At 48.5% G+C, this 19,893-nt stretch overlaps 3 protein-coding genes across 7 annotated transcripts; 2 read left to right on the forward strand and 1 right to left on the reverse strand.

Annotated features, from left to right (window-relative positions):
- Positions 1-15: 15 nt before the first annotated feature.
- Positions 16-3,867, reverse strand: LOC6493610 (probable basic-leucine zipper transcription factor R). Its single transcript, XM_014908980.3, has 3 exons — positions 3,572-3,867; positions 3,379-3,482; positions 16-2,494 (listed from the first exon to the last, which is right to left on the reverse strand). Exon 3 carries the CDS (start codon positions 2,405-2,407, stop codon positions 509-511), a length of 1,899 nt encoding a protein of 632 aa, XP_014764466.1. The 5' UTR covers positions 2,408-2,494; positions 3,379-3,482; positions 3,572-3,867; the 3' UTR covers positions 16-508.
- Positions 3,868-3,885: 18 nt separating this feature from the next.
- Positions 3,886-6,492, forward strand: LOC6506322 (glycine--tRNA ligase). 2 transcript variants are annotated; one of them, XM_044715144.1, is made up of 2 exons: positions 3,886-3,989; positions 4,078-6,492. In XM_044715144.1, the coding sequence occupies exon 2, from the start codon at positions 4,324-4,326 to the stop codon at positions 6,361-6,363; it is 2,040 nt and encodes a 679-aa protein (XP_044571079.1). In that variant the 5' UTR covers positions 3,886-3,989; positions 4,078-4,323; the 3' UTR covers positions 6,364-6,492. The 2 variants fall into 2 exon arrangements, with proteins under 2 accessions (XP_044571079.1, XP_032310081.1); XM_032454190.1 differs by lacking the exon at positions 3,886-3,989 and having other exon boundaries at positions 4,051-6,492.
- A 34-nt stretch (positions 6,493-6,526) lies between these two features.
- Positions 6,527-19,858, forward strand: LOC6506324 (CTP synthase). Of its 4 annotated transcripts, XM_001958062.4 has the most exons (5): positions 13,108-13,324; positions 15,580-15,887; positions 17,605-17,775; positions 17,834-18,335; positions 18,393-19,858. In XM_001958062.4, the coding sequence occupies exons 2-5, from the start codon at positions 15,734-15,736 to the stop codon at positions 19,435-19,437; spliced, it is 1,872 nt and encodes a 623-aa protein (XP_001958098.2). In that variant the 5' UTR covers positions 13,108-13,324; positions 15,580-15,733; the 3' UTR covers positions 19,438-19,858. The 4 variants fall into 4 exon arrangements, with proteins under 4 accessions (XP_014764707.1, XP_014764708.1, XP_014764709.1 ...); XM_014909221.3 differs by lacking the exons at positions 13,108-13,324; positions 15,580-15,887 and adding an exon at positions 6,527-7,305; XM_014909222.3 differs by lacking the exons at positions 17,605-17,775; positions 17,834-18,335; positions 18,393-19,858 and adding exons at positions 16,137-16,286; positions 16,341-17,517 and having other exon boundaries at positions 13,093-13,324.
- Positions 19,859-19,893: the final 35 nt, after the last annotated feature.

The following is a 19,893-nucleotide window of genomic DNA, read 5'->3' on the forward strand; positions in this document are numbered from 1 at the left end:
AGATAGCAGACTTTGTTACAAAAATTATGCATTTATTTGTATTTGTTATTGCTTGTCAATAATTAGTCTCCACTCACATACAAAAGTATGTTACATGTATAATCGTATAAAAATATCCTTAGATTAGTGTAAATACCTTAACTAATACACTCTGTAACAATTGCTAGTCAGTTTTATGTTTCTTGTCTATGGTTATGGTTAGTTTTTGTAAATGCTTCTTTTTTAGATTTATAAAGTACTTGCATACTTTTTAGGCATCCTGCCATAAGGCGATTTTGTATTCCCTTCTTGGAATAGTATTGTCCTGATTCGTAAAATAATTTCAAAAATGGTCAAAAGTTATACAATTTTGGCAAATAATTCAATGAGCATTTCTCTCTCAAAAGTTAATCTTAAAAGCTCGTGAAGTGTTTGTTTTGTAGCTTCGTCAGTCTACTGACAAAAATAATTTTAGTTAATCACATGAAACGGTTGACATTGTGTTTTAAATCCCTCGCCGCCTTAGAGGTCAGTTGGGGTTGCCGCCCTCCTTCTGCTTGAACTTTGTGGAGTACTTGTAGAAGTCGGACATCTCGAAGGGCTTGGTCACCTCCTTGTACGGCTGGAACGTGGCCTGCTGGACCACGGTCATGTTCTTCGGCGACTCGATCCGAATATCCGGCGATAAGCTGGCCGTGGCCACAGTCAGTGGTGGCGACACCAGAGCAGTCTGCACTGCATTAACTCCAAGCGGCATGGCCCCTCCGATCTGACTCAGATTTAGATTTGAAGACTGGCTCTGATTTTGATTAGCTGGCGGAGGTCTGGGCGGCGGCGTCGGCTGCTGCATCTGACTCGGTTTCGGTGGCAAGTTCCGAAATGGTGGAATGTCCAGGGGTTCCAGTGGATACGACGCCGATATGCCCATTGTCTGCTCCATGGCGTTCAGATAGGACGTGGACTGGCTCAGCACGGCTTTGGAACTCGTGTTCACCGCGTAGCTGGCACTGGGATAGTTCTGGGCAGACCGCTGATTGGACATGGAGTAGTGCCGGCCCGACACCGACATGGACTGGGAGGAGAGCTTGGCCCTGGGCTTGCCCGAGGCCATGGCCGATGCCTGGTTGCCACTACTGCTGTTGCTTCCAGCCGGGCTGTGCGGCTGGGAGTCCATTTGCCTTATCACCGCCGGTCCATCCAACGAGGACTCCAGCCATTGCTTCGGCTTGGCCTTCTTCTCGATGGTGGTGGAGGAGGACGACAGAGAGATCTCATCATGAGGGGCATAGCGACTGGCGGCCAGCATGTCGCTGGAGTGCGACTTGGCATCTATGATTCCCAGCTGCGGAGGAGTCAGGGGCGCTATGTGGGATTGGGAACGCCAGCGGTACTGCTGTTGGGCGGCTTCGATGTCCACGGAAACGTAACTGGGCGCCAGGGATATGGCATCCAGTTGCCTTTGGTGGTGCATGGGATTCCGCTGCTGATGCTGCTGATGTTCGTAGCTGAGATTGCTGGGCGACGCCAGGGGCGAGACATACTTCTTGATGTTCTGACTGGATTTAATGAAGCCGCCCTCGTTGTAGCTCTGGTGCGTGGGCGAGAGATAGTACTTATCGCACTGCACCGTGATCAGTTGCTGCTGGGGTGCCACTTGTGGCGGTTGCCGCAGCGTGGCCACATTGGAGGAGTTCGCCGAGTACATGGATATTACATCCGGCTGGGATCTCTGGTAGTTCATGTTCATCATGAGATGCGATTGCTGCTGCTGATGTTGCTGGTGCTGCAGGCGCATAAACTGCATCTGGCTGGGTGTGGGAGTGGGTCGCTTCTTCAGGGCGCTCTTCACCAGCGGGGGCTGCTGCTGCGCCATCTGCTGGGCCACGCCTATCACCAGCATATCGCCCGCCCCCGCCGATGGCGCCGGTTGGTAGTTGTCATACTCCGAACTCCGGTTCGAAAGCGTTTCCGATTGGCGGTTATTGTTGTTGTTGTTGGTCATCTGACTCTCCCGGCTCTCCCTGCTGGTGGTGCTCTGTTTCCGCCTCAGAATGGAGCTGTTCTCCCTGGCCAGGGACTGCAGTTGCTGCTCGTGCTTGTACTGCTGGGCCAGCTGGGCGAAGAACTCATTTATGGACATGTGCTCGTAGTTGCCATTTATAATGGCAGTCTCCTGCTTCTGAATCTGCTGCAGAAGCCAGCTCTTTTCGCTCAACCGTTGCTCCAGTGCCTGTTTCCTGGCTTCCAGATTCTCCTTTTTGATTTTTGGATCATCCTCATTGTTGTTGTTGTTGTTATTGCTGGTGGTGTGGTTGTTGTTTAAATTATTCAAGTGATTGTTGTTGGTGATGGAGTTGCTAGTGGTCGCCGCCTGTTCCTCATCTTTAAGACTGGCCATATTTCTGCTCTTGGGCGCTTTCAATTGCATCGCCAGTGGTTGGTGGGGGTTCTGCGGCTTCGTTGGTGGGTTGATTGGTGCGGTGGTGCGGGTATTTCGATTATAAACGTGAGAATCCTAGAAAAGACAAGCAGTCTTTGATCAGTCGTCTTCTAAGTTTGTTTTTTTTTTTAATATTTTATATATTTATGTTACGGGTATGTAGCTAGCTCTGATAAAGAATGGATTGAAGTATAAATTATTTAATATTATTAGTTAAAAGATTACTTTTTTATCCATTTATCAGAGCTGGGAACACCCGAAACACTTTTGTTTAGTTCAGAGTTAGCATTTTGGATTAAGAGACGTGCACTAGTCGATTAGATTCAGTTGCCTAGTTTTTGTTTTTTTTTAGACTTTTTACCCGTTTCATCACGCACCACAACCACTGTAAACCTTGAAGCAAACCCTCTCCAAAAAATGGCCAGAACATTAACCCAAACATAGAGTAGTTCGATGGTGTTTTTTTGTACAGTCTAGTTGACTTGGCCGGCCTTCAGAGCCGGCGATGGCGATGGCGAGGCGATGACTTAATATCAAACGTGCAAAAGTCGTCGAATGAAGTGCCATTACAGTGGATGCTCGCTGAGAGGAACCAAACTGGTTTTCCTTCAAAAACATGCATGCATGTTCGCTGTGGGGGTTGGTTTCTAATTAAAGAACCTCCACTGTTTCAAGTTAATTATGGAAATAGCACCGACCACACCACTGACACAAAAATGTAAGCAAACTACTGCACTTTTTTAAATGAAAATTAATAATTTTCAAAATAAAATTATCTTAAAATTATGAATTATTTTTTTTTTTTGTGTGTAATTCCTATTGCCAACAAATGAAATATTGTGAATAATTTACAAAGATCGATTAAAAATAAAACCCACACAAGATACAAAAATGGAAAAAAGGCAACAAAAACAGGTCAAGAACATAAAACTGTAAAACAAAAACAACTTTTAACTCACCTAAGAGACACCTTTGTGACTGCTATGTTGTTCTTGTTGTTTTTGTGACTTTGCAACGTCGTAAAAACAAAGCCAGGGCCCGTTATGTGCCAGGCGGCCAGTGCCTGTGAATGGGTAAACAAAATCAATTAAAATTTCGGCAAATTGGCCAAAACAACCGTATTAGTTGCTCAGGTGAGAGAGAGGAGCACACCTTTTCCCGTTTGTCGCTCAAAAATGCGGTCGCATAGCGTCACTTTCAGTGCAGCGCCGCGTCCTCACACCGAAATTGATACAAAACCAGCTTTGTTTTCTTCTTTTCTAGCGCTTTGTTGTACGCGATTGAGCAATTAGGGTTCTGCACTTGCAATTAGCTTAACTAAATTAAAAAATTGAGCAAATTATACTTAAAACTCGTGAGCAAACAGCGATGCAGTGTGCTGCGCCTACATAATTAAAACAAAGTAGAGATGGCACTATCGCATGTGTAGGTTCTACTTTTGACGACTATCGATAACAACATGATGCGATAGGTCCAACACTGAGAAGTGTTGTAAAAAGCCTGCTGATGTAGTGTTGAATGCCGGCAGACAAACACTCATCCACCAACGAAGTTGCAGCCGCAAGTGAAGGTATTTCAACAGAAACCAATTGGACGGTTTATTACATAAATTCGCTGGTGCTAGCCGACCAAATAAAGCCTTCTTTATGTCATTACAGCTGTTGAAAGCGCTACCCTACCTGCGCACCGCCACCGGATCTCTGAGATCTCAAATTCCCCGCACAACGTGGAGCAGTCACATTGCCAGCGAAGCACACGCGAAAGTGTTTCTGAGCACCACCACAAAGGCAACCGCCTCTGCAGCCGCATCACCACCCACTCAACCTCAAGGTTCGCCAGTCACTTGGGGCACCAAGAAGCAAAAGCGAAAGGTTAACCTAAGATCCGCCGCCGCCGAGTTCATAATGTCCAATCCGGAGATCGCAGCTCAGCTGGCTCCTCTGCGGGAGCGTGTTCAGGAGCAGGGAAACTTGGTAAGAGACCTGAAGGCCAAGGGAGCACCCGAGATTGATGTGAAGAAGGCCGTCGCCGAGCTGAAGGCCCGGAAGAAGGTGCTGGAGGATAAGGAGCTCGCCCTGACCCCCAGTGTGGTCAGCTTCGATCGCGCCAAGATGGAGGACCTCCTGAAGCGCCGCTTCTTCTACGACCAGAGTTTCGCCATCTACGGCGGCATCACCGGCCAGTACGACTTCGGACCGATGGGCTGTGCCCTGAAATCCAACATCCTGGCCCTGTGGCGACAGTACTTTGCCCTCGAGGAGCAAATGCTGGAGGTGGACTGCTCGATTCTGACGCCGGAACCCGTTTTGAAGGCCTCTGGACATGTGGAGCGCTTCGCCGACTTGATGGTTAAGGATGTCAAGACTGGCGAGTGCTTCCGGCTGGATCATCTCATCAAGCAGGCTCTGGAGAAACTGTCGAAGGCCAAGGAGGCCACGCCCGCCTTGCAAGCCGAGTGCGAGGACATCATCATCAAACTGGACGGCCTCAACAAGCAGGAGCTGGCCGATGTCCTGGCCAAGTACAACATCAAGTCGCCCCTGACCGGCAACGACCTGACCGAGCCCATCGAGTTCAATCTGATGTTTGCCACGCAGATTGGACCCACTGGTCTGGTCAAGGGATTCCTGCGGCCGGAAACGGCTCAGGGTATATTCGTGAACTTCAAGAGACTGCTGGAATTCAACCAGGGCAAGCTGCCGTTCGCCGTTGCCCAGATTGGAAACTCCTTCCGCAATGAAATCTCCCCCAGATCGGGACTGATTCGGGTGCGTGAGTTCACCATGGCGGAGATCGAGCACTTCTGCGATCCCAGTCACAAGGATCACCCCAAGTTTGGCAACGTTCGATCCGAAAAGATGACCCTGTACTCTGCCTGCAACCAGATGGACGGAAAGTCTGCCTCCCAGGTGGAAATCGGCGAAGCAGTCGCCACAAAATTGGTGGCCAACGAAACTCTCGGCTACTACATGGCCCGCATCCAGCAGTTCCTCCTGGCCATTGGCATCAAGTCGGAGTGCCTGCGATTCCGCCAGCACATGTCCAACGAGATGGCCCACTACGCGTGCGATTGCTGGGATGCCGAGATCCTCACCTCCTACGGTTGGGTGGAGTGTGTGGGCTGTGCCGACCGCAGTGCCTACGATCTGGGCCAGCATACGGCGGCTACCGGTGTTCGTTTGGTGGCGGAGAAGCGCCTGCCAGCTCCCAAGACCGTGGAGGTCAGCGAAATCGTGCCCAACAAACAGGCCTTGGGAAAAACTTTCAAAAAGGAAGCAAAGAACATTACCGACGCTCTGGCGAAGCTCTCCCTGGAGGAGATCGGCAAAGTGGAGCAGCAACTGGCTGGCGACGGTTCGTACAAACTGACCCTCAGCGATGGCCAGACCCACGATCTGGGCAAGGACACCATCAGCGTGAAGCACTCCTCGAAAACGGTCCATGTGGAGGAGTTCATTCCCAGCGTGGTGGAGCCTTCGTTCGGCATTGGTCGCATCATGTACGCCCTGCTGGAGCACAGCTTCCAGTGCCGCGACGGCGACGAGCAGCGCTGCTACTTCACCCTGCCCTCGCTGGTGGCGCCCATCAAGTGCTCCATTCTCCCGCTGTCCAACAACGCCGACTTCCAGCCCTACACCCAGAAGCTGTCCTCGGCCCTGACCAAGGCGGAGCTCTCTCACAAGGTGGACGACTCGAGCGGCTCCATTGGCAGGCGGTATGCCCGCACGGATGAGATCGCCATTCCCTATGGCATCACCGTTGACTTTGACACCCTGAAGGAACCCCACACAGTGACGCTGAGGGATCGCAACACGATGAAGCAGGTGCGCGTGGGTCTGGAGGAGGTTGTGGGCGTGGTCAAGGACCTGTCTACGGCGCGGACTTCATGGGAGCAGGTGGCACAGAAGTATCCTCTCTTCGAGCAGCAGGAGGCCACCAAGTAACGAGGTCACCAAGGAGATTCTTACGCTTGAAACGCATTTAAGGAGTTGCAGATTTTTCTAGAATTTTTCTATTTATGCCGAAAGTTGAATAAACATGGAATAATTAATGCTTTGCACGCTGGAAAATTATATTTTTTATTTTTAATGTTTTTCTGGGAAATGAATAAGGTTTTCGAATATAATTATAGTTTATTGCTGAAAATATATAAAGAAGCATGATATGTTACTATATTTATTAAAAATAAAACTATACTCACTTATTTTCATTATAAATATTGTTTTTTCATTCAAAAATTTAAATCTTTAACAATAAATACAAATTTTAAAGCATTTTTTAAACATTTTTCAATTAAATAAACAACAAGTTTTGTTTGAAAACTATTCAAGTATACTTTTTATAAACAAACCCCAACAGTTTATCCCTAAATCACTTTTCTTTTTATTGAAACGTAAACCCCATAACCCAGTTAGTAAGTTTATTTTCTTTTGACACTCGATGCCAGCGCGATTTGAACGGGCGCCATTGGGCTTCGACCTCAGTCGTTTACCAACACACACACGGGTATTTCGCGCCTAACGATGGGTGGTCATACCGCAGGTTCCCCCATATCGCAGATACGTATTAAATAAATCAAATTTTTGAGGCACCACGTGCAATTGAAAACAAATAAACGGCGCAATTGTCTCTCGGCATCAACTGCAAAGTGAGTGGCACCCGCGTTAGAACCCGGGTAATTCGAGAATCAGTAATCCGAGTGTCGGGAATCGAGATAAAAATGAAATACATCCTGGTTACTGGCGGCGTCATCAGCGGCGTGGGCAAAGGCGTGATAGCATCCTCGTTCGGAACACTGCTGAAATCCTGCGGCCTGGATGTCACCTCGATCAAAATCGATCCCTATATCAATATAGATGCTGGAACTTTCTCGCCATATGAGCACGGTGAGTGCTATAATTTGTTTAATATAATATAATAGCGTATAGTATATCGCTTAAGACAGCAGGAAACTGAATTTTTTGGCAAATTTTCAATGTGACACACGGAGACAAGTCTGCTAGTGTGTGTGTGTGAGTGTTTGTATGTATCGGAATCTGCAGGTACTTGCATATAACGTTGCAAGATTGTTGTAATGTACGAATGTTGTTGTTGTCAAAGGTCACGCGCCACGAGGCGTGAGAAAGAGAGATGGGTAATGGGAGAGTTAAACTCTGTTGCCATGAGGTGAAAGTGCTTTCGCGCCAAAAGCCCACATCATTTATATTCGTGCGAAACCGAAGGCAAAACCAGTATTGTGAAAAAGCCAACAACATAATAAACAAGTATTATTTATAAATCAAAACTATATACATACCGTTGTAAATTATTAAACTGTAAAATAAACTAAAATTGGCGTGTTAACCATAACGTGGGAGTGTGAAAGAGATGAACAGAGTACACTGCAGCTGTCAGCTGTTTTTGTCTACCGTCTCTCTCAAAACAAAATAAAAACAACAAGTATTAGCACGTGTTACTTAACTCTCTGAACTAAATCTATGAGGCTCGTGTTTGTAAACAAATAAAAAACGCAGTTAATAAAATCGTCATTAGATTAATAAAGCTCACTACCCATTTTTAACCGTGTTAACTTTTTGACGATAAAGATCTCTCAGTTGGGGGCTCTCTCTCTCTCTCGCCCAGCTGCGCTCTCTGTTTTGACTCTCTTTGTAAAAAGCCGCCCTCAGCCGGTGGATTATTGTTTTTGTTGCAATTGCTTGACATTGAAAATGAAAGTTTTTTATTTCCCGCTTCTCTTGCCTTGCTCTTTCCCTTTTCCTTTGTTCGCTTTCCTTCTGTGTTTGTTTTCGTTTTTGTTGTCGAAGGTTGTATGTATTTAAACTTTTGTATGTATGTATGTGTAAACTTTAAACTTCAGCGAGCGATCTGAATGCAATGGCTATCAAATTAAAACTGAGGCTCTTGATCAAGAAAAATAATCACAGTAACGGTGCTTTCTGTACTTTTTGCATTCTCTCTCGCACGATAGGCTCAGTTATTTCCTCTCCCATGTGCTCACCCTGCCCCCCTGCCATAAGCCCCCTCCCCCATCCAACCCCATTTTCGGCCAAAAGAACTTCCTCCACCAAAATGGCAACCAAATGGGCGCCAACGAAGCACAAATTTATTTATGCAACGTGCCAATGCAATTACACAGCCTGTGCTAGTATAGGTGAGCCAATTGGAGGGTGCGGGCGTGCGAGCATGTGCGGCAAGTCATGATTGCAGGGACGCTCTACACTCCCTTTCAGGAGAAAGTTTTGTTTACTTTTCAAAATAAAAAAAAAAAAAGATTCATAGTTACTATACTTAACTAGTTACTAGCTATTTAAATACACTTTTTTTTAAATTAATTTCTGTTAGGTAATAGTGTTATTTATGTGGTGTAAGTAGGCCCTTTTGAGAGAGAACTGGCCATCGGTCACCACCCACCACCCACTGGCATCAGGGGACTCCTGTCTGCCGCCTGTCATTTGCATTTTTCGCCCAGCTTCAGCTCAGCTTCGTTTTTGGGGGTCGAATTGCAGCAGAATGCAATTCTGTATTTCTGCTCATTTATTGTGTTGTTCTGTTCTGCCCGCCGGGGCGATGAGGTTGGATATCTCTGCTGCTCTGCAGTCGCAATCGCAGTCGCAGTCAGCGTCGCTGTCGCCGTCAACTGCGGCACATGCGTGTGCTTCATTTGTTTTGCGTTAATTTCAGTGGTGTGAGTGTGAGTGCGAGCGTGAGTGGGAGTATGAGTTGGGTGAGGGGAGGGGGAGCATAGGGTGGAGGGGGGTAGAATGCCATGGGCGGCCATATTGGCCGCTGCGTTCTTTCTTTGAGGGTGTCGTCTCTTCTTCTAGCTTTGAGTGCTTTATTGTCGTTGTTGTTGTTGTTGTTTGCTTGGGTCTCTGGCTGCTCGTCATCTGCCGCTGCCGCTGGCTTTTGCTTATTCTTCGGAGGCTTTTGCGTGTTTTGTGCCCTGTCATGCCCCCCACCACCTCCACTCCTTCACCACATTAGCGTTTTTAGCCATAAAAGAGCCAGCCTCAGAGCCCCACTGCTCCTCGACTCTCTCTCTCTCTTTCTGTCTCTGTCTGGCCATTTGGCTGTGTGGCCGTCATCGGCGCGTCAACATCGTTAGCAGCTGTTGCTCTTTGCCTGTGCGCCATTAACTGCCGTCCTGCCCCCTTATCACCACAGCCCCCGCCACCGCCCCCTCCCCTGCCCCTTTTGGCCTGCATTTGCTTTGTTGCTGCTTTCCTGCTTGCGCATTCGTTACGCTCACGTTTCGCGACGACAAAATGCTTGGGCCTCCGCTGCCGATGCCGGTGTTGTTGCCACTGCCTCTGCCTCAGTCTCTGCTGCTGTTGCTGCTGCTGCTGCTGCCCCTTTATCACGCTCCCGCCCAGCCCTGTGCGTGTGCTGCTATATACAGTGGGGTGTGGACTAACTTTTACTTCTTAAAAAATAATATTAAATTTTTCAATTTACGACGCCGGAAATTTTATTCTTATACGACGCCGGAAAATGTTGCGTTAAACGTTTAACGCTCCAGTGGAGGGGGAATAGCGTTGAACGCTTAACGCAACTCGGAAGGAGAAGAGGAAAAGAGAAAGATAGAGTGCGAGAGAGAGAGAGAGTGAATGAGAGTAAGGTAAGGTTTCTCATTGCCAGAAGCTGAACCATTGCTGGCATTCCTCAGAGAGAAATTTTTATTAGAAATGATCAATGGAAGAAATGATCCGACGACAAAAGGAGGTACGACTATTGATGCGGTATTTGCGAGAAATATAGATAAAATAGATGTAAGACATTTCATATCGTATTTTAGTTATCATAATCCAATTGTAAATATTATAGATATGAATCCGTCAGAACCCAGAGATGATCATTGATTTGGACTTTGCTTTATAATAAATTTATAAAATGTGAATTGAAGAAAGTGTTGGTCACTCCACCTTATTTTTATCCTTTCCCTCCCGCTATTTTTCTTTTATACGAAATAATATGCATTTTTTGGAATATCGCTAAGAAGTTTCACTTCTTTCGCGCGTAGGGACTCCACGCACACAATTTTTTTTTTAAATAGAATTAAGAGTAAAAATAATATATAATTTTCTTAATTTTATCTTAAATATTATTTTTAAATTTCAAGTCTAACAAGCCCCACTGTACTCATATACATATGCCCATCGTGTGTGTGCAAAAATTAAATGGAAAATACCATTTCGTGGCTGCTCTCCACTAGGATGTGTCCGCTTCTGGCGTCTGAGGTTGAGTGCCAGCCCTAGCGCCCACCCCCCCAACGCCAGCCACCCGCCCCCCCATTACCGCCCCCTCATTTGCCAGCACACGCACACCCACCACACACAGTACAGTTTACTGCCTGCTGCTGGCCTCGCACGTGTCCTTGTGTGCGTGCGTTCTACGGCTTCATAAGCTTCAGCTTCAATCTTGTGTCTGGCCGAAAGTTGTGCTCCTCTCCAGCAATAACTTTAAGCATAGCTTGTGGACCGCTTTAAGTAATTACATTGGGGCCCAATGGCCCCAACAATGGGGAATTATCCCTAATTGACCGTTAGAAAATGAGCTTACTTTTGGTTTGAGAGAGACAGAGAGAGAGTCTTTTGTCTTGAGTTTTTTTTTTTTTTTTTTTGAGTGATAATAAGGTAATATTGTTAATTGAGTAATTGAGAGAGTGTTTTGAGTTTTTTTTTTCACCTATAACTGTATCTTTTTAGTCAAGATACTGGGATTAATCTGAATCTTACTCCGATTTTCCTTATCTTCTCGCTTTCATTAAGATTTGATTATATTTTCCATTTATTTTCCATTTATGCCAAGTCTAGTTATACAAACAGGCTTCTATCTTTTAAAAAGATCTAATTTCCTGTCGCTTCCTGTTCTGAGCTTAAGGAGAGCTAAAGCTAACGGTTATTTCTGCATCAGGAGCATAATTCTCTCGGTTAATTGTAAGAAATGAAATTGGGAGCTGGTCTAGCTGCCCCTTATTATATCGCGTTTTATTACAAGTTCTCCATGCTTGCTACTTGCCACTTGCCACCTCGCCACACTTGCCGTGTCTGAGCGACAGGCGCCAGAGCGAGAGAGAGTGAGGGAGAGAGAGAGAGGGGGAAAAGGAAAAGGCGGCTAAAAGCTAGAGGAAGAGCGGTAGTCGGAGCCACAGCCAAATTCACATCGATTCCACGTTGCACCGCCCCCGCTGCTTTCTGATGATGTCTCCTCCACTGCCCGCCCGTCCTCCGCCCCTGTCGCGTGATTTTAACGAGCCCCTCCCCCCACATCCCGCCCCCCATTGCCACCTTGTCGGCGCGCTCTTCATGGTTTATGCTTTTTCGCTCGCTAGCCAGCTCGCTTCCGCGCCTTGATTGTTGTTGGGATAGTAGACGCATGCAGTAGGCAGTAGGAAGAAGCAGAAGCACCAGCACCAGCAGGAAGAAGAGGAGGCAAAGGTGGGGCGGATGGGGAGGAGCAGGAGAGACGGCCACCGGCTCCACCTCACACAGACAGCGCGGCTGGCTCTCTCTCGCGTGTGCCGGCTCTATGTGTGTCTGTATGTCTGTGTGCGTGTGCTGGAATAGCCGGCAAGCGACGCCGTTGCCGCAATAATATGCCCAAAAGCAGCAGCAGCCCCAACAACAACAACAAAACAGGGAGCAGCAGCAGGGAGCTGAGCAGAGCAGAGTAGAGCAGACCGAAGCGAAAAGCAAAGCAGGCTGGCACTCAACGGCCGTTTTTAGCGTTTGTGCGCGATTCCCCCCCTCCAAACCCATCCCCCCACACAAACACACTCTCCCTAAGTGTATGTGTGTGTGTGCATGTTTTCCGAGTGTATCTGTGTGTGTGTGTGTGTGTGTGTGGTGCCTGTGTCGCGCCGGCAAAAGCAAAAGCTTGTGGCGTGGCTTTGGCGATGGCTCTCGCATCGCATCGCAGCGCCTGTTTGCCTGCCTGGCTGCCACTTCCCCCTCCCCCCCACTACCCTCTGGATGGCCTGAGCCTCCTCGCTGGCGTTTTTTGCGTTTCAGTGTGCGCTTCTGATGCCCTTTCTTATCTGAAGGACATTTAAATTTGAAGAGGTGTTTGAAGAGACAGGACATCCTAGGGGGGGTACGTGTTTTAATATAAATAATTAATTATAAATTTTATATTTAAATATTATTTAAATACTTGTATTAAAGTTAGTATCTATTTATTGTCAGGATAATATTAAGTATTATGAGGAAAGGGTATTCCGACTTCTAAGTGCCCTGGACTGCCTTCCTTTTGTACTTTTTTCTCCTTTTTTTTTTTCATATTATTTTGCCTGCCTGCTGCTGCTGCCTGGTGCTGTTGGCTGGCTGGCCTGGCCTGGCTCTTGGCTCTTGGCTGGCTGGCTGGCTGGCTGGCGTCGTTTCAGCTGGCACGTTTTGTTGGCCTGGCTCGCTTGGCTTTTGGGGGGCTTGGACCTGTGACTGGGCCTGAAACTGCCACTGCTGCCACTGCCTCCCGGCTCTTTGGCTCATGGCTTTCGGTTGTCGGTTGATGGCGGATGGCGGATGGCTGCAGCCTGACGCAGTGAGACTTGTACGGTGGTGGGGGAGGACGCGGCAGCGGTGGCGGTGGCGGCGCGTCAACGGCAATGGGCAACAGCAACAGCAATAGCAGGCAGCCGCCGCGGCAAGCAGCGACAGCGGCGCTTCGCACTTTGCTCTGCTGAATTTTCAATTTCAGTTGTAAGCTGACTGCAATCAGCAGTGGTTCGCCTTTTGGTTCGCAATTCGCAATTCGGCCGAGAGTTCGGATTCGACATACTCTACTCGCTTTTGTCGCTCGGGCACACGCTCGCTCGCTCCTCGGGAAATAACGGCAAAACGGGCAACACAGAATACGGGCTACGGGCCGCTGTCCGAGCGCAAAACTTTTCGATTATAAACTTTGGCGGTAACATACGACCACCCACTGGGTGGACATCCAACTCCTTGCCACCCAAACCACCCAACCACCCACCCATCTACCACCCACATCACGTTAGTTGCGGCTCCTGGCGCGCTAATTTTGCATACACATGTCCGTGCGTGTCTGTGTGTGTGTGTGTGTGTGAGTGCGAATTAAAATACATGCATATCATCATGTGCGAGAGTGTGCGTGTTTTATTGATTTTATAGAGCAACAACAAAAACAACAACTATATAGTTTACTTCCTCCTTCCAATATACCCCCCCTTGCTATCAGCCTATTGGAGCCTCTTCCTTTGCTCTTCGTTCCTGGGCTAATTTCAATGACAGTTGGAAGCGAGAGAGTGGGGCAGAGCGAAGAATTTAAATTCGGGGAAGGTGGTGGAGGGGGAGAAAGAATAGTTCGAAATGAATAAAGAGTGGGAGCCAAAGAGATTAAAGCTTAGCAGGAGGGAGGGAGATGGAACTATTAAAGCTGATGGAAAGCGAAATTTTACCGTTTAAAGTTGAGAGTTTTGGAGTTGGGACTTAAAGCTAACGGGAAATAGAAGAGGAGAACCATATATCTTGAGATTTGAGTGATTAAGGACCCCCCAAGTAGTCTAGAGATGGCAGCTCAGCGGAAATGGCTATCTTTTGAAATCCTTCATGAATACAATGCCTTTTATGCCAGATTTGACCTATAAATGTGTTAGCATCACGCCTTATCTCGATTAGACTCCACTGATAAGCAGCAAAGTAAGGGCAACAATTTCCAGCAGATCCACTTAGCTGCCAATTTCCCAACCAGCAGCTTCCAGTTTGTGTGATAGTGTGAGTGTGTGTGTGTGTGTCGCTGTGGAGGCCTCATAACTTTCCACGGCGCGGCGCGGCCAAACTTGTGAAATTCTTGGCTACTAGCCGAGGAGAGCCAGCTCCCCAGCAGTTACCAAGCTCGCAAAATCAAGCACCTCGGCGGCAGCTGGGCCAGCATTTGCACCCCAGCCTGCCTCGCTCCCCAGACCCCCTCCCCCCCTCCACGGGGCCCTACCCTCTCACCTCACCTAACAACACTGTCGCCGGCAATTTTTGCCCATAAAAACGGCAACAACGGGCAACGGCGGCGGCAGCAACACCAACAACAACAACAACAACGAAAACGAAAATTTAACGACTGCGCAACGTGACGCATTATTTGTCTGGCTTGCTTGGGTCTCCGGTCCCGGTCTCCGGTCTCTTGTCTGCTGCCTGCAGCAAAGCTATAGCTGTGGCTGTTTCAGTTGCCGTAGCTGCCGCCAGAAATTGCTTTTGCTCGCTGGAATATATATAGTATGTGTGTGTGTGTGTGTGCTACAGCCTGTGCCAGTGCCAGTGCCTATGCCTGTGACTCTGCCTCCGCATCCGCACCTCATCAACCCCCCACTGCACCGCACAATCCACACTCCACGCTGCCGTTTTTAGTATTTCGCACTCTGTGCACGGCAAACATTTTTGCATGACTGACTGAATGCCGCCGCCTGCGCCTGACTCACACTCACACTTACACCAACACACACACACATACACTGCAGCAGTGGGGCCAGACAATGCACTCGAAAAAAAGTGGAGCATAATTGAGTGGAAATCTGGTCTAGTAGCCTACAGTTATTTTTAGGGAGCTTCCAAATGAGCAGTTTCAAGTTTTTTTTTCGTACAACAGCTATTTGAGTTTCTCACAGTGTACTCGCTTATTGCAAAAAGGGGGGCGGTGGACAGGAAGAGGCCGAGGGAGCAGTGCAGAGCAGACCAGGCCAGGCGAGTGGAGTAACTGTTGGCTGGTCTCTCGGTCGTCGCCGTCTGTCTCACTGTCTTGCCGTCTCTGTCCCGGCCTGGCCTGGCCTGGCGTGTTTATAATTTGATTTCGCTGCTTCTTTCCTGCCTTCGCTGTGTGGGGGGGAGGTACAAGGAGGATGAGGTGGGGATGGCGAATTCGATGGAGAGCAGAGCAAAGCGAGCAGCGCAGAGCAGCATTTCCTGTCGGTCGGCTCGTTTTGGAGCCTAGGCCCAAGGAAGGAATCTTTAATGAAGTTATTGTGTTAAGTTGGAGGTTGTTGTTGTTTTTGTTTTTGTTGCGCGCCTCCTGGAGAGAGCACTCGGACTACGATGCTCATTGATCGCGACCAACTTGGTGTGGGTGAACTGGAAGAGGGGGCGGGCGGTGGGAGGATGACAGATGACGAGGTGAGCTCAGCGCCTAATTGCTTTTCTTCATTCCTCTCTCAGTGCGCTCTCTTCCGGTGGCCGGTGGTGGTGGTGGTGTTGGGGGCTGCATTTGGCATTCACCGTTAGCCGACAAGTGAAAAAGCAGAAGGGAAGGGGGCGGCGCAGTGAATTAAACGAGCGCGAGTGAGACAAAGCAAACTATTTGAGCGCAAAGATGGCGCCAAAAAAGTCCACCATTGTGCTCAATGTGGAGCAGTTCATTCACGACATCGAGGAGCGTCCGGCCATCTGGAATCGCAATTTCCATTGCAACAAGGCCTTTCTCGAGCAGATGTGGGACGAGCTGAGCGGGGCGCACAAGCTACCGAGTAAGTAGAGCATATGGCCAAAAAGGTTTTGTCAGTGATGCCAAAAAAAAAAACTAGAAGAAAATGTTGGCAAAAGTTTATAAAACTATTTGACTCGTTATTTATTTAATAAATTTTATTAAAAGTAAACTGTCAACTATTAAAAAGCTAACTTGGCATCACTGACTATGACTCCACTGAACTGAAAGGAGCTTCTATTGTTATTTCCCTTTTTCTCTCTCTTGCTCATTTCCGCTAATGCTCTCCCAGAGATCGTGCTCAAGGCCAAGTGGAAGGGCCTGAGAGATAATTTTAGAGTGGAGTACAAGAGAATACCGAGAGCGGATAACGGTGATTTTCTAGTGGATCCCGCCACTTTCGAGTCCAAGTGGCTCCACTACTACGCTCTGCTGTTCCTAAGTGAGTTATTTGGATAATCGTATGGAATTATGATTAATATAGTCCACTTTATAGCTGATCACATGCGCCATCGCCTGCCTAAGAACGAGCAGGATCAGTCCTTCTACTTTAACCAACAGAGCCAGGATTGCGAGAAGACCGTCGTCGAACCGGACCTAACCAACGGTTTGATACGTCGACTGCAGGACAGCGACGAGGACTACGACGAGGAGGATATGGAGGCTGAGGCGGACGGAGAAGCCAGCGAAGCAACCATGGAGGACGCGATGCCCACGCCACCAGCTGCCCATCAAACCAACCAAGTGAGCACCACGCCCCTGGCCACCGGCGCCCTCAAGGCCCAGGAGGAGGCTCATCAGCAAGCCCTCTTGAAGGCGGGACTGCTGCGAGCTCAGTTGCTGGAGCTGGACAAGGAGGCCGAGGATCTGAGCAAGAAGCCCCCTCTGCAGCAGCATCCGCAGGTTCCTCTGGTCCAAATGCTGGTGGAGCCACCTGCCGCTCACTGCTCGCCGCCGCCCATGGTGACCACTACTTCTGCTCAAGTTCCACAGCCTGGTTCCGCGGCCGTTCTGGCTCCGGCTACCACCACATCCGCCTCCTCCGTGTCCTCCAATGGAGTGCCGTTGGGCGGCAAGAGATCGGTATCACCTCCGCCCCTGTACAACAAGGCGCACCACCCATTGGCCACGCTGGCTGCCGCACATCACGCCGCCAAGGAAAGAGGCGAGGACTTTGGAGGGAATGGAACCACTTCAGAGCACTTGAACTTCACGCAACACTCCTACGCTAATGGACTGATACCTGCACTAAAGCTGAAGCGCCCACGTCTGTCCGAAGATAGCAACTTCAATGGTTCCTCAACGATGGACACGCCTCTGGTGCCGGAGGACGATGACTACCACTATTTGCTGAGCCTGCATCCGTACATGAAGCAGCTAACGGCTGCCCAGAAACTACGCATCCGCACCAAGATACAAAAGCTCATCTTCAAGGAGCTATACAAGGAGGATCTCGAGGAGTCCAAGTAGTAGTGCAACACCTCGAATACCTCTAGAATAAGCCGAAGACTGTACATACTCCCTGTAGCCTTAGACCGTAAGGATTATGCTTAGTTTTGTCCATGCCATGCTACTTGATTGATTTCTAGTTGAGCGCCACTCCAAGGAAAGCTGGGAGTCCGCCATTTACGCCTAAGCACAAATACCTTTAAAATAAAAGTATTTACTTTAAAGATCTGATGTTTTCCAATTATTTGGTGCTCGAGGGATTAATTAATTATTTAATTTTATAATTAACATTGTTTATTGTGTTTTTCCAGGCGAAGTATACGTTTTGGACGATGGTGCCGAGGTGGATCTCGATCTGGGCAACTACGAACGATTCTTGGACATTACCCTGCACAGGGACAACAACATAACGACCGGAAAGATCTACAAGCTGGTCATCGAAAAGGAACGCACTGGAGAGTACTTGGGAAAGACTGTTCAGGGTGAGTTAATTTGAAAAATATTTATTGGAAAACAATTTATCATAAATTTGTTTCACAGTTGTCCCTCACATTACCAATGCCATCCAGGACTGGGTGGAGCGCGTGGCTCAAACTCCCGTCCAGGGCTCATCGAAGCCACAGGTGTGCATCGTCGAGTTGGGAGGAACTATCGGCGATATTGAGGGCATGCCGTTCGTGGAGGCATTCCGGCAGTTTCAGTTTCGCGTTAAGCGAGAGAACTTCTGCGTGGCACATGTGTCGCTGGTTCCTCTGCCCAAGGCCACCGGAGAACCAAAGACCAAGCCCACCCAGAGCTCAGTGCGGGAGTTACGGGGATGTGGCTTGAGTCCCGACTTGATTGTTTGCCGATCGGAGAAACCCATCGGCCTGGAGGTGAAGGAGAAGATCAGCAACTTCTGTCACGTGGGACCCGACCAGGTGATCTGTATCCACGATCTGAACTCCATTTATCACGTTCCGTTGCTGATGGAGCAGAATGGCGTCATCGAGTATCTCAACGAGAGGCTCCAGCTCAACATCGACATGAGCAAGAGGACTAAGTGAGTGTGTATGTTCGGGATGGTCTCTCCAAGGTACTAATCTCCGGTCACTTTCAGATGCCTTCAGCAGTGGAGGGATCTGGCTCGTCGCACGGAGACAGTTCGTCGTGTGGTCACTATCGCCATCGTGGGCAAGTACACCAAGTTCACGGACTCTTACGCCTCCGTAGTTAAAGCACTGCAGCATGCTGCTCTAGCCGCGAATCGCAAACTGGAATTGGTCTTCATTGAATCGTGCCAGCTGGAGGAGGAGACACTGCAGAGCGAACCTAGCAACTACCACAAGGAGTGGCAGAAGCTCTGCGAAAGCGACGGCATCCTGGTGCCCGGTGGCTTTGGTTCTCGCGGCATGGAGGGCAAAATCCGGGCTTGCCAATGGGCGCGAGAGAACCGGAAGCCGCTTCTCGGAATCTGTTTAGGCCTCCAGGCAGCTGTCATTGAATTCGCTCGCAATAAACTGGGCCTGAAGGACGCCAACACTACGGAAATCGATCCGAACACACCCAACGCACTGGTAATCGATATGCCGGAGCATCACACGGGTCAGCTGGGTGGCACTATGCGCTTGGGCAAGCGGGTGACCATTTTCGGGGAAGGTCCTAGCGTTATCCGTCAGTTGTACGGTAATCCCAAGACAGTCGAGGAGAGGCATCGGCACCGGTACGAAGTTAATCCCAAGTACGTGCCACGATTGGAGGAGCAGGGAATGCGATTTGTGGGCACCGATGAGGAGAAAACTCGCATGGAGATCATCGAGCTGAGCGGTCATCCGTACTTTGTGGCCACACAGTACCATCCGGAGTACTTGTCGCGACCCCTGAAGCCCTCGCCGCCCTTCCTTGGCCTCATTTTGGCATCCGTGGACCGATTAACGCAATATATCCAGCGTGGCTGCCGGCTTTCGCCCCGCCAGCTCTCCGACGCCTCCTCGGACGAGGAGGAGACTGTACGTGGTCTGGCCGGAGCTACAAAATCGTTGAAGGCCCTGAAGCTCCCCACCAGTCCAAGGAATGGAATTTCGAATGGCTGCAACGGCAGCTCTAGCACTTCAGACGGCGAGGGAGCCTGCGGAGGCATCGATATCCCCAATGGCCACCAATAAAAAGTTATAAACTAAAAACTCTTGAAATATGAAAACTTTAGAGATCCGTTTGTGTGTAAAGGAGGATGAAGCCGAATTTACAGTCGAAGGGATAAGAAGATTTTCCAATCCGAGATAGACTACATTGTATCCCTGAGAACCTGAGAAATCGACGACATCCCAATGTGTATAGCCCGGATAAGCCTCGCGTGTGTCTTCTTGGTCGGAAAACGAACTAAAATACTTAGTTTGTAATCTCTAAACTAAAATTATAATTATTTGACTTGGTTATGATTCTTGTTAGTTAAGTGAATACTTGTTTCTAATTTAAACTTAAAATTTAAAACACTATCTAAAGAACAGAAAAAAAAAACATAAGTACTAAAGCGATACATTATTCATACATATATTTTTAGATAAACCATGAATTATTTCAATATAATATTATCTGCGTATTATTTATGATTTCGGTGGGAG

This window comes from Drosophila ananassae, chromosome 2R, assembly GCF_017639315.1.
Source record: "Drosophila ananassae strain 14024-0371.13 chromosome 2R, ASM1763931v2, whole genome shotgun sequence".
Lineage (NCBI taxonomy): Eukaryota > Metazoa > Arthropoda > Insecta > Diptera > Drosophilidae > Drosophila > Drosophila ananassae.